Genomic DNA, 26,237 nt, shown 5'->3' with positions numbered 1-26,237 from the left:
TGTTGTCTAAATACCCTGAAATTTGTTGTTATATTGAGTCAGAAATATAAAGAATTATAAATGCTGCATAGTATCGTCCTTAGTCATGAATGGCTTTCACTTGAATACGTCCGTTCTGTACGTACAAAGGGAACAACAGCTCCTGTGTTGCACTGCTACATTGTCTTATCTAATGTATGTTTATCATGTTAAAAGTCTGACTTATTATGACCATTTTTTCAAAGACAGAAAAAAGATAAAAAGTTGATTCTAATGATAGACTATCCTTTCAACATTTATTTCTGTACTCAGTTTAATTTGATGTTTAACGTTAATGTTTAACTTATGTCCCATGGTTTAATAAAAATCACATTAAAATTATGTGGTGCTACAAGAAAAAGCTTTTGAGAATCTCATATGATTACAGCACGTCCAATCTCACCTGTTATTTGGAAAAATAATGCTGGGAAAGTCATTTTAGTCTTTGCCTAGCTCAATGCAGGAAGTAAAAACAGTCTCTCCAGAGGTGGAAGAAGATCTCTCCCACATGTTTCACCAGATATTACTGAGTATCAGAAGCGTGCCATCTCGTCTAACCTCACTGGTACCTGTCCTAGCCTGTGCAACACGCGCTTCCTCCGTCTGTAGAGTTGCAGCGATAACTAATGCTTGCTTCGCCTTTGCATCGTCCTCTTATCACAAAAATGAGTGACTTTGTCTCATTTTTGCAAACATAAACTGAGAATAAAAATTGAGGCAATTTGTGTTTGTTCAGTCTTTTCTTTGTTGTAACTATGCTTCTTGGCTATAAAGGTCTTACTGCTGGAAAGCCCGTTTATTTCCCCTTCAATGGTGTCACGTTTGTAAGGAAAATGTGGGTTGAGCAGCAGAGTTGAGTATGTGGGCTGTGGCCATGAAAAACTCGTCGAATGTTCTCTGCCAATGCCGGACAGCTTATTCTGCTACTGACACTTGTTGGGTGTCATTTACTGAATTCTGAAGAATATCTGCAATTAAACGGTTTATTCTTTTAACAAATAGGGGCCTCAGTAACACGTGGAAGGACCATACACAGCCACAACAGCCTGGCAACTCCTGGTCACGTACTGCGACTCAGCCAGTGTGTGACCAAGGTGGTGTTGGGTTTTAGTTTATTCCCAAAAGAAAAATTAAAAGACATTCTGTAGAAAACATCCAAGATGTCGGGCCTAAATACCCACATCATGAAGTTTTGCACTCAAGCTTGTATCTTCTTCTGATTCTACAAGTTCGTTTTTAGTTTAAGCTCAAGCCCCAAACAGTCATTTTATCCTGTTTTCCTACAACAGAAATATTTCTACACTTACACTTTTGACACTCACACTGTTCAATGCTTTTATTTTGAAATTTGTCAATCCAGGAAGCCAAATGGAAAACAAAGTACAGATTTTATTTGAAGAAGAGAGTCAGCAAGTTTTTAGCCCATGAAACAGTTCAGCAAACAAAGCAACAAAAATGCGCTTTAGGAAGCAAAGTGTTTAAAATAGCGAATTACTGGTGAAAGACTCGCCCGAGTTTCCTTAATTTAATTTGTCCAGAAAGGAAACGTAAATCATGAGCCTGAGGAATGCTTGAAACTTTATGCAAAACACTCGTGGAGGGTGTGAACAGAAACCAAACAGCCAACAAACGGTATCCACTACGTGAAGAATGGCGCCATCTCGTGGCCTCCTTCTGTCACTACACCTTCAAAGATTTGTGAAAAATGCTTCAAAGTGACGTTTTTTCACCAGCAGAGCAGCTTCAGTCGATGACGTCACTGAAGAGCCAGAAAACTACCAAGTTAACCTGTGACGTTCATCATCATCATCATCATCATCATCATCATCGTTATATTTGGATAGTTGGTGGAGAAATATCAGTAAACAGTTGGCAGCGTTCCTCGCAGCATTCACTAGCGATTAGTCTACATTTTCTCCGCGTTTTTAAACAGCTAAAAGACTTCACAGCACTTTTAAGGACTTTGTCATCACTCTGGACATTTTAAAAGTCTGAAACCAGTCAGCTAAAGTTTGAGAGCTGTGCTGCTTTAGTTTCCTCCAGACTGTTTTCATCCCAGAAGAATGGACAGAGGAGACGGACGAAGAGACAACCCGATTCAAAGTAAGAGCGTGATCGGTTGGAAGGCTACTGTTATTCCCCATAGGCAGTATCAAAAAGCTCCATACAGCTGTTATTCATGGGGTTCACGACAAAGCAAAGGTGTATACAGTTAATACTAATTCATATTTGGTGCCATAAGCATAAAAACGATGTAAATGCGATAAGAAAATTGTTATTATTTTTTCACGTTGCATTAATGGTTGTCATCAAGAGACCCGCGATCTGTACATTACTCATCGGCTAGTAAGCCTTCTCTGGGATCGACTGGTAGTGACTCCACCCTCCACCAGGGGGCTTTCACGCGTTCTCCTCTTTGCATTAAACTACTGCATGACAGAGACAACTAAATATCACTCTGTGATTCTTTCCCCCTGTTTTCAGGGCTGTGACAGGAGTGTGGTCTCTCTTTGCAGTTTTTCTCGTGGATTATCTGACAGTTTGTTTCTACACATGAACGTTTCTCAAGTTTTAAGGCCTCAGTCACACAAGCCCAGAGGCTGCTCTGAGCCCTGAAATCATCTGTGTGGTACTGTGTATTTCCTGGTGCACTGGGAATACACGTCTCTTTATAAAAAGGATTTAGACTTTGCACTTAATTGTAACAATATCCTAATAATTTAGTTTAATAGTGCATTACAACAGTGAGTGAGGGCTGAGGAAAACTGACATGAGGACGTTTACACGTTGCTGCTCATCGACTGAAGCCTTTTTTATTTGAAGGAGCAAACACACTGTAATAAGTGTAGTGGGCGTATGTTTGTATATTCCCTATGTAGTTACTTTGCATAAATTGGAATTTGTGGACAGTTTTCTCATCATGTGAATGATAACAATAATATTTCTGTTTGTTGTTGTAGGGGTACCAGCTGATGAACTGGTTTTTGAACTGCAACAGCGTCCAGATGTTGAAGAGATTCACTCGATGGTCTGCTGCTTTCAATTCGGTCTGTTGCGCGGCCTCTTAACTGAAGAAAACCTCCGTGTTCTGGGCCAAGTTATTAACCAACTGCAACAACATGATGAGGAGGAGGACAATCTTCGGAATGATGAGGAAGATGCTGATGTTCCAGCAGCAGGCATAGAAATAAATCCACCTCAGGAAGTAGAAGGACCCTGGGTCAATAACAGAGCAGAGATCCCAGCAGGAGAAATGGAAATAAACGCGGCCCAGCAAGCAGAAGATCCCATAGCTGAAGAAATGAGGCGGTTCTGGGATGATGAGGAGGCTGAGAGTGACAGCCTCTCAGCCTCCTCAGTGACACTGATAACAATGACAGTGATGATGATGGAGACATGATGGAGTCAGGATTGTGTTATTGCCCCCCAGCCCAGTACTGGGAGGTTCAAGGAGGAGACCAAGGGAGGAGGAGGATGATGAAGAGGAAGATGGGAGACCCAGAAAACAGTCCAAACACTGAATTTTGCTCCTGGACGCTCAGTGTTGCACCCATCCTCCAAACCCACTGTCCCCCATCCTAACAAACTGAATCTCGGCTTTCCCCCTCTGACGCACTGACTTCGTTTCCTGCCTCCAGCGACCTGTTCACCTGACTGCCACGTACCACCTGTGGATATCTGTTCAGCCTGTGACACACTATGATTGTGCATACAAGTGGAATACAACACGTGTGTGTTTCATACCACTGGTACCTTGTTAGGTGGTGATGATCGTGCTCTTACTGGTCGCAGTTATGGAGGGAGTGGTCCTATTGGTTGGCTCCCACATCAGGGAGGCGGGGTTGGGGCCTTCCTTGCATCATTAATATGGTTTGCCTGTCTTCCTCCCCTCAACCCTGACCGGTTGTGGCAGACAGCTGCCTCCCTGAGCCTGGTTCTGTGCAGGTTACTTCCTGTTTAAAGTGAGGTTTTCCTTCCTACTGTCACCAAATCCTTGCTCATAGGGCTCATCTGATTGTTGGGGGTTCTTTGTAATATTGATGGGGAGATGAAGACAGTGAAAGAAAAGGAAAAAACTGGAAGATATGCTCAGGAAGGAAGTCAGCAGGCTCCAAGAAGAGGTCATACAAATGGACGAGCTTTTCAAAGGTGCCTTAGAAAACTGGACTTGGGCTTGTTGCAGTGAACTGAAGTAACTAAACATTTTGTGAGTGTGTGCACTCACACTTAGGACCATATAATAATGAATATGTGCGTGCTGACAGTTGGGCAGCACGTCCTTACTCCACTCTGTGCTCGTGTGGGTCTGACCCTTTCACTCCTCTACTTTTTGTTGCCTTTTCGTCACGTCTGTCTTCGTGCGGAGCTGCCGTGTTCTCCGTCGTTTTGCACAGAACTGTTTTTGGGGCAAATAAAATGCAAGTGGGGATTAAAACTGCAGAATTAATGATTACCGGTGCTGGAAAGGCTTGATGCAGTGTTTTGATTTTGTTGCCACTCGTACCTACAATGCAATGCGCGAAAGTCACGTGGTCTGTCAGCGGTGGCTAGCTACACAGCTATGGTTAGCTACACAGCTATGGTTAGCATACCATAAACATAAAGAAGCTGGAGGATGAACGGTAACGGTTTCCCTTAAACCTGCACCTGCAGAGTTTTAGACACAGCACAAGCTTGTTAACGCTCAGAGTTTTAATAAATACAGCTCAGCTGCGAGCATTAAACAATCCGCCGTGTGTGGTTGCAGCAAAAGACTATCATTCAAATATTCCATCACACGACTGATAACACTGTATCAACCATCAGCTCAGCCACTTTGTCTTTTATTAGCTGCAGAAAATGTTTCCATCAAAATCACTCCAACCCAGAGCCTTTGGTTGTTCACTGGTGCCTCACAGACGTGATTCTTTAGACTTGTGTGTGCGACTGTTTACTAAAATGAAAGAAGGCATGACAGCAGGGAAATGCAGCCTGTTCTCTTCCTTCTTCTTAATATTCAAAAGACATTTTAAGCAACAACTTATGGGCTCAAAATGTGGTCATAAATATTTTGTACTTGTAAATCAGGATTTGTATGTGTAAAAAAAAATTTGTGTGTGGACTTAGCCAAAAAACCCTGCAAGTTACAAGTACGAATTTTGACCCCATTTTTCTTCCTTTCATCTGATTGGTCAATGTCATGTCAATCACAAATGTAACAATCCAATCAGAGAACAGATGGGTTTGGCTGTCGGAGGGGCGCTTTTTTGAACTGCAGGTCTTTGAAGGGAATAAATGGCCTTTTACATGCCAACCCAGCGTTTTCCTTCATCACCACGAAGGAAAACAGTCTGTGGTCGTCCGAGTTTGGTGATTTTTGTGTCACAGGTCTACGTGTTTAATACAGGGACTTCCACAGCCTTTTCAACAGCGCTGCGGACCGCGGGGTGGGGGCGGGCAGTGTTTTGGAAATGACAGTCTTCATTACAAAGCTTTCTTCGTTATGAATTAGCATACATGTTTTTATTGAACATTTGAAGAACTAGCAAAAAAAACCCAGAAACTCTTGTAGAGGACATAAAGTCAGAGAAAAGACAAGGAGCAGGTGCATCTAGTACAGGTAGAGCTGCTGCAAAAACCCACAGAGCCCAGCAGCCAGCGCAACAAATTCTGGATCCTTTGCTTTTAGTTAGCAGTTAGCATTAGCAGCACATCCTGCGTCTGATGTGAAAGGACTTTTATGCTGCGCCCTGTGACTCACAGCAATGGTCCTGGGTCAGCCCTGACTTTGTGTTAAACTAATCCTAAAGTAATAATAGTATTTCTAACCACTGATATACCACAACTTTATCCTTTCAACAGCTACTGAAAGTTAGGGGACCTAGCTGCTATCGGATATTTATATAGCGATCCTCCAGCTTCAAACTGTATCACCCTTCAAGGACCTGCAGTTCAAAAAAGCGCCCCTCCGACAGCCAAACCCATCTGTTCTCTGATTGGATTGTTACATTTGTGATCGACATGACATTCACCAATCAGATGAAAGGAAGAAAAATAGGGTCAAAATTCGTACTTGTAACTTGCAGGGTTTTTTTTGGCTAAGTCCACACACAAATCTTTGTTACGCACACACAAATTCTTTTTACACATACGAAACTGATTTACAAGTACAAAATATTTATGACCACATTTTGAGCCCATAACAACTTAACTGACTTAAAACTTGGATTACTTTCTGTTCAAGGGCCAAAAGTAACGAGTTTTTAAAAATGTTGTCTAGAAACAAATATCTGCATCTGAATATGCATGAAGCTGCAGGCAATCGACACATTTCTGTTACTTTGTAACCAGAACGCTACTGACCAAGCAAGATGTTATGCCCCCAGAAATGTGTTCTTTGTGTTCTCTTTATCTCGCTATCGTAGCTTAGAGCGGTGTGTGTATTTTCGTAACCATGACAACACGAGAGCAGTTTACGCTGAGAGTCAGGAAGTGAATCTACTGTGTGACTCGGGATATTAGCGTGTGGGCTCATTCAACCGCCAGCTCCGCCCTTACAGGATTAATCCTTTTCTCTTCGCTAAGGCATAGTCTGTGAGTATAATTCATTTTGTACAATTAAGCGGTGAAGCGTTTTGAACCGTTGTCTGTTATTCGGTTAGCTTTATTGTGTCTCATATAAGCTATGCGGCTAGGCTGTCAAGCTGTGATAATTAGCCAGATGCTTTGAGCTTATTGCATCTATAATACATTTCATATATTTCATTGTATTGTGTTTACAGTATATTTCATTGTATTGTGTTTACAGTTTCACAAAAGTGCCCAGTAAAAACTTCTGGAATCCAATCGTCTGAGTCCTGGAGATTTTCTTGGGAGTGTTTAAGCTGAATGGAAACTTAGCCCATTACAGTGAAAAGACTGCAACGCAGCTAATAGGGATACGAGGATCGCCGCTGTACGGAGCTACTCATTATCGAGAGATAAGCAGCCTCCAATATAGCCTCGGAAAACTTCGCCGCAGCCCACATCTCCCGATACTGGAGACCCAACGACATGCAATGTCACAACGTAGCAATGCTGACAAAGGAAATGGAGACAACCAGTCAGAGTGTGTGCGCTCAAGGAGCAGTCGCTCATCTGGTACATCGTCTGGCTCAAAAATCAGCATAGCCATTGCCATGGCAAAAGCAAAGGCTGAAGCCGCGCAAGCTAGAGCGGCACATTCAAAAAGAGAAATCGAGCTTAAAGTGGAGCAAGCACGTATTCAAGCCAGCCTCGACGCACTAATCGATGAAAAAGAAAGGGATGCCGCCATTGCTGAGGCGAACTCCCTAGTAGCTGGTCTGCAGGATATGGGTCTCGAAGTACGCAGCGAAGTTAACAGCCTGGTCCGCCAGTCTGTCAAAGACCAGCGCGTAGCCGCCTTTGTCTCCGAACAGGCCAGCCTGAGCGCCAAGGGTCTATCGGCTACAGAAAATAACCTTCCCCCTTCTCAGCCAGTCACTCACCCGCATAACGCGGCTCAGACCCAAGCTGCCGCTCCTGCTGCTATTACGCCACACCAAGCTCTTCAGGGCCCTTGGAGAAGCGACGCACCAACACGACAGAGCTCCAAGTCACCCTTCTACCCCCCTCCAACTCCACTCCTACAGCAGAACCCCAAACGAGATTCTACGTTTCCCACGCATCAGCCCATCCACGGGACACTCTACGGAGGTGATTACGACCATTCTACAACCACTGACCTCATCAAATATCTCGCTCGTAACCACTTGGTGACTTCAGGTCTCACCGCATATGACGACCAGCCAATAAACTATTGGGCCTGGAAAACATCATTCCAGAACGCCATTGCCAATCTAGACCTGTCTGCTGCAGAAGAACTCGACCTCCTAACCAGACACCTGGGAAAGGAGTCAACAGAGCAGGTAAGAAGAATAAAAACGGTCAACATCAGGAATCCAACTATTGGACTGTGCTCAGCATGGGGGCGCCTCGACGAACTATATGGCTCCCCAGAAGCCGTCGAACAAGCTCTGTTCAGCAAACTAGAAAGCTTCCCAAAGCTCACGACAAAAGATCCACGGAGACTCCGGGATCTAGCCGACCTGTTGTCAGAGCTACAAGCCGCTAAAGAAGATGGCTACCTCGCGGGCATGTCGTACTTGGATACCTCTAGAGGAATTAAGCCCATCATCGAGAAACTTCCATACAGCATACAAGAAAAGTGGCTATACCACGGGACGAGATACAAACAAGAACATTTCGTCAGCTTCCCACCTTTCTCCGTGTTGGTGAACTTCATCCGCACCGAGGCGAAAGCACGTACGGACCCAAGTTTCAACCTCTTCACGCCAAGCCCCCCAAACGAGAGAATGAATAAATGGGAGAGGCCCACGAAGACGTCCGTTCACACCCACAAAACACAAGTCTCAGGCACTGCCAAGTTCGAGTCTAAGGAAAGCAGGGAACGTATTGACCCGAATAAACATTGCCCCCTGCACAAAAAACCCCATCCTCTGAGGAAATGCAGAGGTTTCCGCGAGAAGAGCTTAGATGATCGCAAACAGCTTCTGAAAGAACACTACGTCTGCTTTCGCTGTTGCTCGTCAACAGAACACTTTGCAAAGAACTGCACAGCCAAGATAACATGCACCGAGTGTGGTAGCGCTGCCCACGTGACAGCCCTCCACCCTCACCCACCTACCTGGAAATCTAAATCGTTCCCCTCCATCTCAGAGGATAGCGGGGAGGAGGACAAAGCTGATAACCAGGAGGTCAACGCAACGTGCACACAGGTATGTGGGGAAGGTCTGAGTGCTAGAGCGTGTGCTAAGATCTGTCTCGTCAGGGTGTTCCCAAACGGACGAAGAGAGGAAGCCAAGAGAATGTACGCTATATTGGATGAGCAGAGTAATCGCTCCCTCGCGCGGTCAGAGTTCTTCGAAGCCTTCAAGATCTCCGGGCGCTCGTACTCATACACACTAAAGACCTGCGCGGGACGTACGGAGACATCAGGAAGGAGAGCCAGCGGCTACACCGTAGAGCCGTTGGACGAGAAACTGAGTATCTCTCTGCCTACACTCCTCGAGTGTAACCAAATTCCCAACATCCGCGCGGAGATTCCCACCCCCGGTGTGGCCTATCATCATACCCACCTAAAACGCATCGCTGACAAGATACCACCTCCGGACCCAGACGCCAGCATTCTTCTCTTACTGGGCAGAGATATCTTACGGGTCCACAAGGTCCGAGAGCAAATAAGCGGCCCAGGAGATGCTCCCTTCGCCCAAAGGCTTGACCTGGGATGGGTCATCGTCGGAGACGTGTGCCTCGGAGGTGCTCACAGACCACCGGAGGTGAGAAGCTACAAAACAGCCGTTCTAGGGAACGGTCGTACAAGCCATCTCCAGCCATGTAACAACCAGATCAAAGTGACAGAGGTGTTTGAACAAGCACGTGACTATCAACAACATCCAGCGCGAACCCCGACGACGCTAATCGGAGACAATTTGGGGCAAACCGTCTTCGCTCGCACTCCCAACGACCACAAACTTGCTCCATCCAGGGAAGATTTGGAGTTTCTAAGGATAATGGAAGCCGAGTGTTGCCAAGACAGCTCCAACAGTTGGGTCGCACCTTTGCCGTTTAGGTCACCGAGGCAGCGACTCCCTAACAACAGGAAACAGGCTCTCGAACGCCTCGTCTCACTTCGGCGCTCACTGGAAAAACGACCACGGATGAAAGCCGACTTCCTAGAGTTTATGGAGAAGATGCTCAAGAAGGCGCACGCAGAAGCTGCCCCTCCCTTGCAACCCGGTCAGGAGCGTTGGTACTTGCCCCTGTTCGGCGTGTACCACCCCCGGAAGCCGGACAAGATCCGCGTGGTCTTCGACAGCAGTGCATCCTATGAGGGAGTATCGCTCAACGATGTCTTACTCAGTGGTCCCGATCTTAATAACAGCCTACTAGGTGTTCTTATGAGGTTTAGGAAGGAACAGGTTGCAATCACCGCCGACATCGAGCACATGTTCCACTGCTTCATCGTGAAAGAAGACCACCGGGATTTTCTCCGCTTCCTGTGGTATAGAGACAATGACCCTACCTCTGACGTCGTGGATTACAGGATGCGGGTGCATCTCTTTGGTAACAGCCCCTCGCCTGCCGTCGCAGTGTATTGCCTGCGGCGGGCAGCTAAGGCAGCAGAGGCCGACTACGGCAGCGATGCTAGGAGATTAGTCGACCGCGATTTCTACGTCGACGATGCCTTAAAGTCTTTCAGTACAGAGGAAGAAGGCATCGCAGTTCTCCAGCGAGCGCAGAAGATGCTCGCGGCTTCCAACCTCAGGCTGCACAAGGTTGCATCAAATCGTTCCGCGGTCATCAGAGCATTCCCCTCCCAGGATCGCTCTCAGGATTTCAATGGCCTGGATCTCTCCATCGATGATCTGCCTATCCAGCGTAGCCTGGGACTGTTCTGGAACATGCGCACGGACACTTTCACGTTCCAGATCGAGATCGATCAGAAGCCGTTCACCCGCAGAGGGGTACTCTCGACCGTGAACAGTCTATACGACCCCCTAGGGTTTCTAGCACCCATCACAGTTGATGGAAGACGGATCCTAAGAGAACTCACCTTGCAAGCGGAAGATTGGGACGCACCCCTTCCCAAAGACATGGAGACCGAGTGGACTAGATGGAAACAGTCTCTTCAAGACCTGGAGGGGCTCCAAATACCACGGCCTTATATGTCCCTCTCCACCACAGGCGCCCTAAGGAGAGAACTCTGCGTCTTCGCCGACGCATCGGTCAGAGCAATAGCGGCCGTAGCCTACATCAGGGTAACTGGCAAGCAGGGACAAACTGAGATTGGGTTTGTCTTTGGGAAATCGAAGTTGGCTCCCCAACCTAGCCTAACTGTCCCTAGACTTGAACTTTGTGCTGCTGTGCTCGCCGTCGAGATCGCCGAGATGGACACAACGTACGACAACATCACCTACTACACAGACAGTAAGGTCGTACTGGGATACATCCATAACCAGTCAAGGAGATTTTATGTCTATGTACACAATAGGGTCCAACGTATCCTTCAGTCACCCTGTCCCGGCCAGTGGAAGTACGTTCCAACGCATCTTAACCCAGCTGACATTGGGTCAAGAGCTGTAGCATCAGCCCTGCTCAGCAGTACACCATGGCTCAAAGGACCAGCCTTTCTTTGCGACGCATCAGGGCATCCATCCGAGCTTCAAGAGACGTACAATCTTGTCGAGCCCGACATCGACGCCGAAGTGCGTCCACAGGTGACGACAAAACTCACCCATGTCGCTAAAGGCGTGGTACGCCCTCAACGCTTTGAACGCTTCTCCAAGTTCAGCACACTCCATGCAGCCATTGCACATTTGATCCACGTAGCTAGCTCCTTCGCTCGCTCGACGCAGGGCGAATGTCGAGGCTGGCACATCTGTCGTCCTACGGAAGAGGAGCTGCTGAAAGCCACAGTGTGCATCGTAAAGAGTGTCCAGGGTGAGTGCTACGCGGAAGAGCTCAAGTGTATCGGTTCTGGAGTCGACATACCATCTTCCAGCAGCTTGTGGAGATTGCATCCCATTATGGACCAGGATCGACTACTCAGGGTAGGAGGTCGGATCGAGCAGTCAGGCTTAGGCATGAACGAGACTCATCCCATCATCATTCCTGGCCGGCATCACCTCGCAACTCTGCTTGTGTCCCACTATCACGAAGCAGTAAAACACCAGGGGAGACATCTTACTGAGGGTGCCGTTCGGGCCGCAGGTTTTTGGCTCGTGGGAGCCAAACGCTGTATCAGCAGTCTGCTCTACAGATGCATCACTTGTAAGAAGCTGCGAGGGAAGGCCGAACATCAACGGATGGCAGCCCTGCCGGCAGAACGGTTACAAGTAGCACCTCCCTTCACCTACATAGGTGTCGATGTCTTTGGACCGTGGGGCATCGTTTCACGCCGCACAAGAGGAGGAGTTTCGAACTCCAAGCGATGGGCGGTGATGTTCTCGTGTATGTGTTCCAGGGCAGTGCACATTGAGGTGATCGAAGCCATGAGTGCCAGCAGCTTTATTAACGCCTTGAGGAGATTATTTGCGGTCAGGGGCCCCGCGAAGCAGATACGCTCGGACTGCGGAACTAACTTCGTCGGAGCTTCCCGTGAGCTGGGGATGGACAAGGAAAACTCAGGGTTCGACAGGGTGGAGAAGTACCTCAGTAAACAGAGCTGCACCTGGGTGTTTAACCCACCCCATGCATCCCATATGGGTGGCGCATGGGAGAGGATGATCGGCATTGCCCGCCGTATCTTGGACTGCATGCTGCTTGAACAGAGAAAGTCTCGCCTGACGCACGAGGTTCTGACCACGCTTATGGCCGAGGTAGCAGCAATTATGAACGCAAGGCCGATCATTCCAGTGTCATCCGACCCCGAGTCGCCCTGCATCCTCACACCAGCCATGCTCCTGACTCTCAAAACAGGCTCCGCGCCTCCTTTGCCGTCAGGCAAGTTCGAGAAAGCAGATCTCTTCAGGGAGGAGTGGAAACAAGTTCAGGGCCTGGCAGACATGTTTTGGAACAGATGGAGGCGTGAATACCTCAAAACACTGCAACTTCGACACAAGTGGCAAGGGAAACAGCCGAATCTTCAAGAAGGGGACGTAGTTCTCTTAAAGGATGATCGGGCAGAGAGAAATGAGTGGCCCATGGGCATCATCACGAAAGCCTTTCCAGGGAAGGACGGTCTGGTCCGGAGAGTCGAAGTGGAGGTCGTTAAAGATGGAAATATAAGAGGATTCTCTCGTCCCATTACAGAAGTAGTTCTGCTTCTTTCTCCAAAGTCTGACTCTGCCAATTGATGTGGGCTCTTAAAGACCCCAAGCGGGGAGTGTTATGCCCCCAGAAATGTGTTCTTTGTGTTCTCTTTATCTCGCTATCGTAGCTTAGAGCGGTGTGTGTATTTTCGTAACCATGACAACACGAGAGCAGTTTACGCTGAGAGTCAGGAAGTGAATCTACTGTGTGACTCGGGATATTAGCGTGTGGGCTCATTCAACCGCCAGCTCCGCCGTTACAGGATTAATCCTTTTCTCTTCGCTAAGGCATAGTCTGTGAGTATAATTCATTTTGTACAATTAAGCGGTGAAGCGTTTTGAACCGTTGTCTGTTATTCGGTTAGCTTTATTGTGTCTCATATAAGCTATGCGGCTAGGCTGTCAAGCTGTGATAATTAGCCAGATGCTTTGAGCTTATTGCATCTATAATACATTTCATTGTATTGTGTTTACAGTATATTTCATTGTATTGTGTTTACAGTTTCACAAAAGTGCCCAGTAAAAACTTCTGGAATCCAATCGTCTGAGTCCTGGAGATTTTCTTGGGAGTGTTTAAGCTGAATGGAAACTTAGCCCATTACACAAGAGCTCAAAATATCAGGTGCTTGACGGGTCTTAGCTGTGTGTGCCTGCTGGTGACAGTGTCAAAAACTAGTTTATGAATTAAAATGACTTTTTAGTGCATGAAATAAAGTCACACTGTATGAATACATGTAAAAATGAAAATAGACAAACGTACTGTATTAAACCGTTTTATTGAACAGCGCCGTTCCTTCCTCTGACCAACATGATTCACATTCAGTAAGGCCACACACTCTGCTCAGCCAGCCACACTTTAGACTCAAAGCCAGGTGGTCACGCTTTAAAATCAGAGGCTGTCACATTTACACCAAAGAGATGATTTTTATTGAAATGTTCAACGTCTCACTTTGACAAATTGTCCCATTACTGGCTTGAGAACTGTTAGAATATTTAAATATTGACTGCAACAAAGCAGATTATACACATGACCACAACTTGTAATTCTTTTCATACATTTGTGTCTGAACCTCAAGTTACAGAAAAATAGCGTCACAAAAAGCACATCTGCAGCCACGTGACAGCTGCTGGCCGATGGCATCATCAGTCTTTTAGGGTCATCAAACATATCGATGGACCGCCGAGTGCTTTAGTCTTACTGTACCCTCTCACCTCGAACTCTCCCAGAATGTGCACTGAAGTAAGGTTAATTACATTTGACAAAGCCTTGGAGGTCTTCCAGGAACTTGATGTACTCTTGATGCTCGATGGCCGTGCTCAGCTCCGTGAGCTCATCGGCGAAGGTGTTGTCGACCCCACGGTCAGCCAGGAAGTCCATCAGATGGTCATACAGGGCCTGAGAAACAGTACAAGAAAGTAAGCAACCTTGAACACAGCGTTGGTTTCAGTGACTGTTATAATTGAACCGTTGCTGTGTGTACTGCCTCGGCTCTCACCCAGTCCAAAGAGTCTGTGTTGAGGTTGTAGCTCGTCTCCTTCCACTCTGAATCTCCCTGTGGCTGAAAACTGACCTCTCGAATGGAAAAGATGTCGCTCTCCTCTTCTCCCTCACCGTGACTCATCTACAAAATACAAATTGTTCAGTATTGAGCACTGTACTGCTCCTACTGGCAATATTAGACATTCATTTTATTTGACTTTACCTCATCTTCAGGGAAATGGCAGTCGAACACCAGGGAATGTTTGGCAGCCTGCTTTGTCACTTCAACAACAAAGTTGGGTGTTGATACAATCTCCGGCTGCAAAAAGGGGGAAAAAGCTTAATATGTGAAACGTTAAGGTTAAAAACGTCAGTGTGTAAGGCAGGAGCCGCCTACGGCGCTGTGCAAGCGTTTAAGTGTTGTTAGGAAATGAGCAAATGGAGGAGGCGTTTATTGAAACGAGTGCAGACATGAAAACACAGTAAACTAATATGAAAACAGTGTAGAAGACAAACTTACGAGTTCATACAACTCTAATGAGCCTGAAAGTCAATATTTCGTCTTTATTCTTCAACTCAGCTTTTGTTGCGTTTGACGAGCGCGCTAACAGAGATGTTTTCCATCTCTTGGACTAACAAAAGGCCATCTTATCTAATATTAGCACTGCTGGCTGAAATGCAGCCTCCACTGTTTTACAGTCGGAGCCTGTTTTCCCTCTCCTGACCTTTTCTGTACGTACCGACTATGATTTGAAAGAAAACTCTCACATTTAGATTCCTCACTAATGTTCAACAGCTTCTTGAGAGCCAGCCTTTCACTTCATTTCTGATGAGGTCGCAGTAGATAAACAAACTTCTCTCATGTTCTCTGTCAAATCTTTGCTGTATTTTTTCATCCATTTCTTAAGGACGCAGCTTTCAGACACTCTTCATCTGCTGTAGATAGTTTAGGGCAGGAGTGTCAAACTGCAGGCCTCGAGGGCTGGTGATCCAACACAGCTGATTTAAATGGCTAAATGACCTCCTCCACATGTCTTGAAGTTCTCCAGAGGCCTGGTAACGAACTAATCACTTGATGCAGGGTGATATCTAAGACCTGCAGGACACTGGCCCCCGAGGCCTGGAGTTGGACCCCCCTGGTTTAGGCCTATCACTTGTTGTCCAGTTTCCTCAGATGTTTTTAAAAGGCCATATTGCACAACATGCTGCAATGACAGCTCTTTGGGAATCATCTTGTTGTTGCAGAAATACAATGTTTAACCTGTCAAACTGCGTCCAACCATCGCTGGCGTGTTTTTCACAGTTTCTACTAAAGAAATGGGAATAAATGTTTTTGTGACAGGCTGCTAGCAACGAAGTGCTTAAAGATACAAGTTTAAGTTCTTTTCTAAATCGTCTGTTGTCTTTCGTAGGCGTCTTTGGTTATGTTTGAATGACACACAGGTCAGTGTTAAAAAGCTTAACCTCGTCAAACCACTGGCTGTGCCTCACCTCCTCTTCTGCTGATTTCTGCTGTGTCTGTTCCACTTCTTCCTCAAAGTTGGGAGGAATGCTGTTGTTGACGTTGAATGTGACCGTGACTCTGTGAAGAGCAGAAATACGGTGAGCTGGTCTGTCACGCCACGCTGCCCACACATTTTAGCAGACTTACTTTTCTCCAGAAACACTTCTTGTGAGTTTAGCCTCTGTGCCATTCATCTCCAGCTCCCATCCTCCAGACACCTTAGGAAGACTTTTGTTTTTCTGGATCTTCTTCTCTTCTTTGATTTCATCAGACAGGAAGTCGCCAAAAGCTTTGTCACCTGAACAAAGAGGTTATGGTTTCATCATGAGACGTGATGCAGTTTGTTTAAAGGTTTCATTTTGACAATTAAAATGACCATCGAGGCTGATTCTAACATTTTACACAACACACGGGTGCTGGTAAGACTGCTGAAAATGAAACATCTGCTTTGTGGCTGTCCAAAAACTTCTCGTTTGACACTATGAACAGTCCTACACGTGTCACGTGTGCTGAATGATCAAAGACTATTGGCAGGTTCAGAGCCTTTTTCAGTGACAGCCACTAATCACAGTTTAAGGTGAAAGACTCCGAAGATGCTGATCTCAGTCTATAACGATCGTTAAACAATCTTTTTACCCCTTTAAATTGTAAAGGACGTGTTGATCCAAGCAGTCCAAGTTGCCGGATCCATCTAATGTTACGTTTATTGGCTGCCTGGCTTGTATAAAGCAGATTAAACCAAACGTCACCTTCTGTGTGCAGTCCTCCACAGCCACACGACACCGACGGACTCAACACCTTGGAGCTGAAGAGTTTGGGCCTGTATCCAGACGAGGCTCCGTTATTACTTAACATCCAGAGAGACCGGGTGAAGGGCCGAGTTATTGCCGAACTCGGAGAGCGCAGTGCCGGGTAGCTGAGGGGCAGAACTCGCGCTGCGGAGGTGCTGGCTGAAGAAAGGCGAGCAGCTGCTCCCACCGCACGGACGACTGACTTTAGCATGATTGTACAAAAACACCACGACCTGTCACGACAGAATCAATGCGCTCAGTGCCGCACAGCTAACTGTGAACACCGGTTACCGACGCTGCTTCTAGAAGACGCCGACAGCACGTGTGGAAGGACACATTGACCCAGATACTCTTTGCGCCGGAAGTAATACTCTAAAAGCGAAAGACACGAAACAGCAATTTTAAATATTAAAAATCTACACAGAATACGACAAAAAGGACTATAACAGGAAAAATAAATAATAAATAAACTAATTAAAGTTATTTGGAAAAATTACGTGTGTGTAGACGATTGTCTACACATCAGCGCCCCCTGCAGTTCAAATCAGCGAGCGCAGAGGGCGCTGCAGCTTTTTACAGTGTGGCTACAAATCTAAAACTTCACGCTGTGACACTAAAACAGAAACGCTTACAAATACATATTTAAGGAGATTAAGTGCAAAAATATCTGCGTGCAGGGGCGAGATTTAATAAGGCTTTGCTCCAGAGTTAAACCCCGTTTTGGCTTAAAAACTGTCAAGATTCAATAAAATAGTCCCAGCCTCAGTTCTGCTACTGAAAAGCTTGGAGGGGTTTATTTCGATTGGTTTACCGTAGTGCATTTGTAGGAATTTCCCTTTTCAGTGTGTGTGTGCATACATGATCGACTGAGGTTCCTAAGGACGGGATTGCATCAGCCAAAGTAAAACAGACACTTCGCTGATCAGGTGCATCATGTGAATCCCTCCCGCCAGCAGATGGAGCTGCTTTCCAGTGTTTCAACAGCCCGCAGACAGCGTCTGTGAACCTGTCTTTGAACGGCAGCAGGGAGATCCTGTGTACTGAAGTGACTCAATGAACAGTCAAAGTCTTGAGACGCTTCTCATTTCCGTTTTGCTACTACAATGGGAAATAAGTCCATTGAAACATAAACGCAAATACATGAGGCAAAAACAGAGTTTGTGCACTTCTAATGAGCTTGAAAGTCCAAATATTTGGTATGAACACTTTATTCTTCATCACAGCCTAAACTCTCTTAGACAAGTCTTGCCATTTCTTTGAGTAGTCTTCAGGAAGAGTCGTCCGGGCTTCTTAACGGACATTCAAAGCTCTTCTTTGCATGTCGGCTGCTTCACTGCTTCAGCGATGGAGACGTCAGGCCACGACTGATGGTGCGCTGTTGCGTGCTTTTCTATCCAGGTCTACTTTTACTGCATTGGCAGAGTGTTTGTGACCAATATCATGCTAAAAAACAAACACACTACTCTTCTGATAGTATTGCATGGTGGGTCAAAATCATAACTCCATCATAACACAAGAGCCCCTGGAGGAAATGTCATCTTTGGCATTTTCTGTTGATTCAAATAAAGAAATGGGAGCGAATGATATAGTAACACAGCGTCTAAAGATATGACAGGTTGTATGTGGAGACAACACTGGCTTCTCCCTCAAAGTTATGCAAAGTGTTGGCTGTTTAAGAGACTTGAATAATAATTAGACTCATGCCTAATGTTGAACACCTCAAAAACTGTCAGTATGTATTTTTCAAAACGCCCCTTAAACTTGAAGCAGTCAAACATATTCCTGGATGGAGTAGAGCTTGAATTAGCTCCAGAATTTAAATATCTTGGGGTCATTCTAGACCCAACATTATCCTTCAAGAGTCACATAAAGTGTCCCAGGTACTTAAATTTAATAATCGAAATTTTAATCATATACGTAATAATTTAAATATGAATGTTGCAAAAACTTATTTTTACTCAGTGATCATCTCTCATATGGACTACTGTTTGACGTCCTGGTCACTTGCTTGTCCAACAACACTTAAAACTATTGAAAACATTTATAAAAGAAGTTTAAAACTATTTGACAAAAAACCGACCTCCCACCACCACTGTCATGTGTTAAAAAAACAGAAATTACTGAACTTCAATAACTTAGTGAAACTTAAAAGAGTTTAATATATAAAGTCTTACACTCCTTTGCTCCACCACCACTAAAGCAGTTCATTAGGCATAAAGAAAGCTCAGACAGGACCACTCGAGCTTTAATCTGAGGAGACGTGTTTATACCCCACAGACGGACAGCATTTGGGCAGAACGTCCTCTCTGTCCAGGAGGCCATCTGTGCAACAGTCTTCCTCAACCCATTAGAGAATGCTCTACACTCAATTTGTTTAAGGCAAAGGTTAAAAACTGGTTATGGACAAATCAAGTGTGTGATCATGTATGAGTTGTATAGTTTTAATGTTTTATTTGGGAACAGAATGGTGTGTATGTGTAAGTTTGGTGATGGAGTTTTTATTATGAATGAATGATGAATTTTTATGAATTATGTCTATTTTTTATGTTTAAGGACAACAGATGGAAATTAGCCCTTGGCTATAATCTGGTATGTTTACATTCATGTAAAAAAATTTTTTTTACATTTATGTTCATTAACATGCACTGTCCTAAATAAATAAATAAATAAATTTAAAAAACCCAAAACGTTCCTTTGAAAATGGTCAGAACTGAAAATGAGTGAAAAAGCATCCAGCATCCAACGGAGAACTTAGCCTGGAGAACTATTGCTCAAAAGCACTTAGGTCGTCTGCTTGGAAGCAAAATGTTTTTAAAAACGAGGTGGCTCAAGACTTTCGCACAGTGCTTAAACCATACTATGGCCATAACACAACAACACTAAACACATGTTAGAACCTGACTGACGTGTGCTGAGTCAGGTGGATTCGTTTTTATTAGAATATGTAACAAACATGTATTAGGATCAGATGATCCACGCAGAGAGGAGCCCCGGCAGGCGTGCATTCGTTCCAATAAACTTCATGCAGATCAGATCTTTTGATAATTCTCTAAAGCATTCAGCGTTTGACTACAAAGTTAGAAACTGTGTATTTTATTCAGGTTATATTTTACAATCCTGAGTCCAACGTGTAAAAAAAAGACACTCCGTCCTGTTCATCAACACGGCGTCATTTACATTCTACGAAGCGTGACGGAGCCGCACGCGTCTGCACGTACGTGTGGTGACTGCGTGGGCATCTGCACGACCAACAGCAACAAGCAGAACCTGGAGAGGAAGGCATGCTGGACGGTGACACGACTGCAGATGGGAAGAAGAGCATGCACGAACTAACAAGGCTGTGTAAGTGAAACCATGTCAGTGTGACACGCTGCGTTTGTTTTTCATGTTGTGAATAAGGGAACAGCTGACAGTAGACTGAAACAAATCTACTTTGACTGCATAAAGAAACCCCTGTAAGACCACTTCATGTAGACCCCAAACAATCAGAGTGCTTTTCTTAGCTCCTGAAAAACTCATCCTTCAGAGTAGAGCAGCCACTGATCTGTCTGCTGTAGCGTTTTCATGGCTATTTGGTAGCAATGAAGAAGAACATGGTGGAGAACAGCCCCGTGCTGTGCTCCTTTGAGGTTACCTGTGCTGTGTAAATGCATGCAACTACTGATAGAATCAAAGCAAGACACTTCAAAGCAAACTGGCTTTTCAGGCCAACCGTGTGGCTAAATGACGAGAAGAAGAAATTACAGCTCATAAAATTGGAATGACAGTCCGGAGGAAGTCAAGCTTCGATATGCAGACTTCTGCTTCAGTGACACATGCCCAAAGCTTGTCAACTGGGAGGTAGTGAAATCCAGAGTAGTTTACGACACAGCGGACGTTCTGCACCAACTTGCAATAAGAGTCTTTGTGGCAGGCGGCCCGTTTCTTTGTTGGTTAGCTCTTGTTGAGGTGGAGCTTGCGGCCAAAGTACTCGGGCGCTGCATCCAGCAGCCAGTCGGCGTCGACCAAACAGAGGTCTCTCATGTAGCAGCGGGAGGTGTGCAGCAGCTCGTTGAAGACCACGTACGCTGGCTTGGCCTGGAAAAGGACGGAGGACGGGTGGATGGCCACGGGCTGGTGGGTGTCTAGAGCCAAGTAGCTGCCGTCGGGCTGCAGCTCTGCAGCGTTGACAAACATCCCGTGGGCAAGGCAGCGGCGAACGCTCGCCGTGTCTGCTCCACACGATTCCAGTTTCAGGTTCAGCTGGGAAAACAAGACGTGACTTATTAGACAGGTCACATGACTTCACCGCAGAGACGCACAAAGACAGGTGTGCAGCAGAGATCAAGGAGGAAAGCACCCATTCATCAACTCGCTGTTTTCAAAATAGCCCCGGAGGCGTTAGCCTGTGAGATGATGCACATTCATAATAATATTTACACATTAAATGTTAATAAATACTCTGTAGTTGATCAGGATAAACAGCGATTCCTGGGAGAATCCCTGTGTGCTGGCAGAGGTCAGCAGATGTACCTTAAGGCAGATTTCTTTAAGTTGTGCCTGGACGTCTTTCACGAGGCCCATGTTCCTGCTGTTGACAAAGTTCTCCCGACACCACTCCTACAGCAGCAGAGATCACGTGACAGCTCAGCAGCACGATTTCATTTATGTATTTTCACTAGTTGTGTTCATCGCACCCACCTTGTTGCCACTGACTTTCTTGAACGCTCTGTAAATGTTTAGCAGCGTCATGTGGTCTCCTTCACTGGACATGAACTTCTTGCGCACTGCAAGCACCTCGTCCCGCCGGGCCGGAGGGTTGTACAGCACGGTGTCCACAGACAGCAGCGACACGATGCTCAAAATCTCCTCGGAACACGAGTAGTCCGGGGACAGCAGGATGGTCTGCGGCGTGGAGCAAACAGAGGGGTCTGCTTGTGAGCTGACACTTTGTCTTTGACTAAATGTACAAAGAATATCAGAGCAGAACCAGCAGGATTTACTTTGGCATATCTGGGCTCCAGAGGGAAGCTCGCCATCTTCTTTCCCAGAGTGGTGAGGAAAACCTGCCCGTCCTTCTTCTCCACAGCTCCCAACAGCTCCAAATGATCCACAGCAGAACGGATGGCCTCTGGTGGAAAACACAAAGCACTACTACAGCTAACTCTGCATCGCTTACCGGAGGACCAGAGGGGATTCCTGACTGACAGCATCTTACCTGGAGAAGGCTTGGACATGAAATCAAAGTTTGTCACGTCTGGAATCCCCAGAGCCATGAGCTGCAGCATCACACCTGCCAAGTTACACCTGCGGGTGAGAAGCATCACACACAGCTAAATCAATGAGACACGTGAGGTGGATTTTTACTATCACGCGTGTAGAGCAGACTCCACAGCCTACCTCTGAATCTCAGGAACAGTCGTGGGGACGAGGTTGTCAAATTCCTGCTCAGTGTAAAGACGATAGCAGAAGCCAGAGTCCTCCCTGCCAGCCCGGCCTGCTCGCTGCCACGCCTGCGCTTTGGAAACACGCTGCACCGCCAACACCTCCAGGCCGCTGTCTGAGAGTCACATCATGTGCGCTGTTAGGAGAACACCTTATCTGTGCCGTTCAATTTAGGATCACGGGGGAGGGCTCGACTTCTTTCAAAGGGTCACAAGCCAAACAAATATTTTTACACATCTAAATGATCCTTACAGCAAAAAAACCCTGGAAACCACATTTTTTCCCATTTGTGGTTTTTTTTCCATCCATCTATCTTCTGCTGCTTATCCGGAGCCGGTCACAGGGGCAGCAGCCCAACCGAGGGACCAGACTAAGAACAATTCAGAAGAAGCCCATCGAGGGAACAGTTCCCCCTGCCCGGGATAGGGTTACCGGGGCCCTGCCCTGGAGCCAGGCCCGGGGAGGGTGCCTGCGGGCGAGCGTCTGGTGGCTGGGCCTAAATCCATGGGGCACAGTGTGAAAAAGGGACACGGACCCATCTTCCTGCAGGCCCACTACCCGCAGGAGGCGCTGCAGGGGTCGGGTGCACCGTGTTTCCCCCCCCTTAGTATTAAATGGAAAGACTCAAGCACAAGTATTTCTCTCTGCGTGATTTGTGAATTTGCAATCTGAATCTTCTCACCTGGATTGAAGCGTTTGGCCTTCACCATCCCCGTGTCTATGACGTATTTGATCCCAGAGATTGTAACTGATGTCTCGGCGATGTTTGTGGAGAGAATGACTTTCCTGCAGCCCTGGAGAGAAAAACGTTTGCAAGACTTACAACATGATGCTGAATGTCTAAATCAGAAGATACTGCTGAGAGAAGCAGTGTGAGATGTTGAGACATGTTTGTACCTTTGGAGCTGGCAGGAAGACCCTGAGCTGCTGTGTTGGGGGCAGAGATGCATATAGTGGGATAACTACCATCGGGCCACAGCTGTCAGGCAGATGCTTGGCGATGTCCCGACACGTCCTCGCCAGTGCCTCAATCTCCTCCTGGCCCGTCATGAAGACTAAGATGTCGTGTGATGAAGGAGCCTCCTGCATGACCGTGTGTGGAAAATCGTCATCACGACAGAACGTAACCTGTGTTTCCAATAATGATGCTAAGAAGAGCGGTGCGTTTGTTTGGCTTCATCTAAACTGGAAATAGGAGACACAGAAACTACCTGATGGATCTGGAAGATGGAGACCAGAGCAGCCTGCAGGTAGTCTGACTGTGGCTGTTTGGTGTAGTAGATCTGAATGGGGTGCTGCCTGCCTTCCAAGTACAACACGGGGGACTTGTTGAAGTACTCGGAGAACAGATCCACATCCATCGTGGCCGACATCACTATGACCTGTGGAGGTTAGGACACCAGGTGCAGGCTTTAGAGCAGATGCAGTGAGGCGATTCACACTGCGTTTACTAGAAACGCCGAAGTCACAACACGTGTGAACTTTGCTCCTACCTTCAAGGGAATCTTGTTAAGCTCCTTGCGCCTGCGCTGAGCCGTCTTAACCACACCAAAGAGCACGTCGGTGTGCACAGTGCGCTCATGAGCTTCATCCAGGACCACCACAGTGTAGCGCAGCAGCAGGGGGTCTCCGATGGCCTCGCGCAGGAGCATACCATCAGTCATGAACTTCAGCTTTGTCTCAGGGGAGGTGACATCCTCGAAACGCACCGTGTAGCCAACCTAAGAGGAAGCAACAGAAACACAGCGCAGACGTCAACAACGCAGAGGCATCAACTCCGGTGTCCACAGCAGACGGGAATCCCGTTTATCGTGAGTACCAGCTTCCCCAGCTGAGTCCTCTTCTCCTCTGCCACCCTTCCTGCCAGTGAGATGGCAGCAACTCTTCGGGGCTGAGTGATAGCGATCATGCCCAGCCGCCCGATGCCAGCCTCGTACAGATACTGAGGGATCTGAGTGGTCTTCCCAGAGCCGGTCTCACCTGCCGGATCACACAGGACTGAGTTATCTGACACATACAGATACAGGGCGGAGCCCAAAGCAAACTTTAACTCTATTTATATATTTAACGTTGCATACTTTTGATTATCACGTGGGCAGAAATAACAGAAGACACATGTCTGTGAAGAGACGTTAGCCAGACTTTCTACCCACAAACCCAACACAAAATAGGCAGTTTAAGATAAACTACAGAGTATAGTGTTGTTCACGTGTGCGGCTGGCCTCAGGTGTAGCAGCAGCTAGCTGTAGCTGTGAACACTCACCTATGAGGACAGCACCGTGCAGCTGCCTCAGCTGGCTCAGGAGCTGAGGCTTCGCTTGATAGATGGGAAGCTGCTTCCTCTGGACGTCTATCGGAGTGCTCGCATTTCCCTTTCTAGGCAGCAGCATTCCAGGCTTGTTCTTATCGAGGCGGAAAAACACGGATCCCGGCTTGAATCTTTTAGCCGGAGGAGGGTCGGGGTCGTGAGGCATGTTCTGGAAAAAGTGACTGTGGGAGCGAAACCGCCGAGGGCCCTTTTTCAGATTGTTTCACGCCAGAAATGAAGAAAATAAAGTTGTTTTCATACTCGCTGCCAGACCAGCGAGCGGCACTGCGGATGTTTTGCTACCTCGGCAAAAAAAACCTTCCCACGTGGTCGGCGCAGAGGTTTGACGTCATAGGTCGCGTTTATAGCACGTAGTAACATACGTCCTGTACTGGCGCACAGCCCTTTGACCTCCTGGACATATCCATACAGTTTGCCTTTACTACACCGGCCACGTTATTAGGTACAGCTATTCAACTGTCTTTAAGGGCAGCAAGCGACTGAGTTCACCTCAGTGACTTTGAACGCGGCATGGCTGTTGGTGGCAGCATCAGCAGCTGAGAGCAAAACATCCAGTGAGCGGCAGCTGGTGACTTGATGCTGATAGAGATTTCAGAGGAGAAAGATGGAGCCACTCCTTACATCATAAATGATGTAAGACAGGAGGTTGGCATCATGGATGTGCAGCCGACAAATCTGCGGCAGCTGTGTGACGCCATCATGTCTGTATGAACCAGCATCTCTGAGGAATGAATCTGTGCCACAGTTTAAACAGTTCTCAAGGCAATAGGTGTGTCTTAGGGAGTATATAGCAGACACCAGTGTGACTTAAACTGCAGTATAAGCAATACAAGAGTGCTCTACAAAACAGGATATATACACACTTTACACTTCTTAGTCCATTAACATCACTCTAGTTTGGAGGACATGAAACAATAAATGAGATGGGAGCGACTGCAACAGTTTTTTTTAACGTTACTCACTTCCTGTGGTGAAAAGCACTTTATTTCTACAGGTGCGGCGCTCCTCACTGTTCCTCAGTGTCCTTCGGTTTCTCACCGCCTGCGTTGTTACTGCCACTCAAACTCTGACAGCTAGTATCACCCTAAAGGTCAGACTAACACTAACTTTACGAGCACGAGTTTGCGTGAGATGAAAATCTGTGGATTATATAGTAAAAATGGATTAATTGATAAACAAAGACATGTCATTAATAACCAGGATTGTACCAAGATCTTATTAACGTAGTCAGCTTATCAAAACACTACGTAACCACGGCTTTTAGGCATTTGGGAATTTCTTTTTTAAATCACTGAGGGGCAACTGACAGATTATTGATGTCAGGAGCTGATGGGACTGTTTTCCTGTGGGCTGAGATTCATGTGGATTCAGCCGGAGTCAGTCAGAGGAGAACTACACTCTTCCAAATTTCACCGTATAAACCTGACATCTGTTCTCAAAACACGAGCTGTGCAAAGTGCAGAAGAACACAAACCCGATCCAGAGCCGTCCGTGTGTGATGAAGAAACGGTTACTGTGCCACTCTTATTTCTAGCTCCAAAAGTCCGTGGTCAGTCATTAAAGTCAGTATTAATATTACAACATGCAGACAGAATCATGAACAGCCCCACTGACACACATGTCAACATCAGTGATGGGATTTTTTTAGAGAGCCGGCTCTTTCTTCAGGTTGTTTTGTTGCTTTAATTAATTTATTATCAACAACAATAAAAATATGCACAACATGAAATACTAATGTAAAAAAAGTTTTTTATTTATATATGTTTATTATATAAATATGCTTTTATTTATTCACTCCACCTAAAATTAAAAAAATACATTATAAAATACAAAAACCAACTATTTACAGTTCAACTTTGGACCATTTAAATTTTCAGCT

The 26,237-nt window shown here is 46.3% G+C and overlaps 2 protein-coding genes across 2 annotated transcripts; both read right to left on the bottom strand.

Annotated features, from left to right (window-relative positions):
- Window positions 1-13,595: 13,595 nt before the first annotated feature.
- Window positions 13,596-16,942, bottom strand: c1qbp (complement component 1, q subcomponent binding protein). Its single transcript, XM_085363286.1, has 6 exons — window positions 16,564-16,942; window positions 15,962-16,112; window positions 15,802-15,892; window positions 14,534-14,629; window positions 14,327-14,452; window positions 13,596-14,226 (listed from the first exon to the last, which is right to left on the bottom strand). Exons 1-6 carry the CDS (start codon window positions 16,814-16,816, stop codon window positions 14,077-14,079), a joined length of 867 nt encoding a protein of 288 aa, XP_085219412.1. The 5' UTR covers window positions 16,817-16,942; the 3' UTR covers window positions 13,596-14,076.
- Window positions 16,943-19,600: 2,658 nt separating this feature from the next.
- Window positions 19,601-24,632, bottom strand: dhx33 (DEAH (Asp-Glu-Ala-His) box polypeptide 33). The gene is made up of 12 exons (XM_085363284.1): window positions 24,293-24,632; window positions 23,849-24,009; window positions 23,523-23,750; window positions 23,241-23,411; window positions 22,927-23,112; window positions 22,712-22,823; window positions 21,985-22,144; window positions 21,803-21,891; window positions 21,588-21,715; window positions 21,286-21,489; window positions 21,118-21,204; window positions 19,601-20,847 (listed from the first exon to the last, which is right to left on the bottom strand). Exons 1-12 carry the CDS (start codon window positions 24,501-24,503, stop codon window positions 20,539-20,541), a joined length of 2,046 nt encoding a protein of 681 aa, XP_085219410.1. The 5' UTR covers window positions 24,504-24,632; the 3' UTR covers window positions 19,601-20,538.
- Window positions 24,633-26,237: the final 1,605 nt, after the last annotated feature.

This window comes from Diplotaxodon limnothrissa, linkage group LG10 (assembly GCF_057381915.1).
Source record: "Diplotaxodon limnothrissa isolate DT_005_m linkage group LG10, D_limnothrissa_male_GT1.1, whole genome shotgun sequence".
NCBI classification, from domain to species: domain Eukaryota; kingdom Metazoa; phylum Chordata; class Actinopteri; order Cichliformes; family Cichlidae; genus Diplotaxodon; species Diplotaxodon limnothrissa.
Note: the sequence above shows the minus strand (reverse complement) of the source record. Positions and strands in the feature narration are given on the sequence as shown.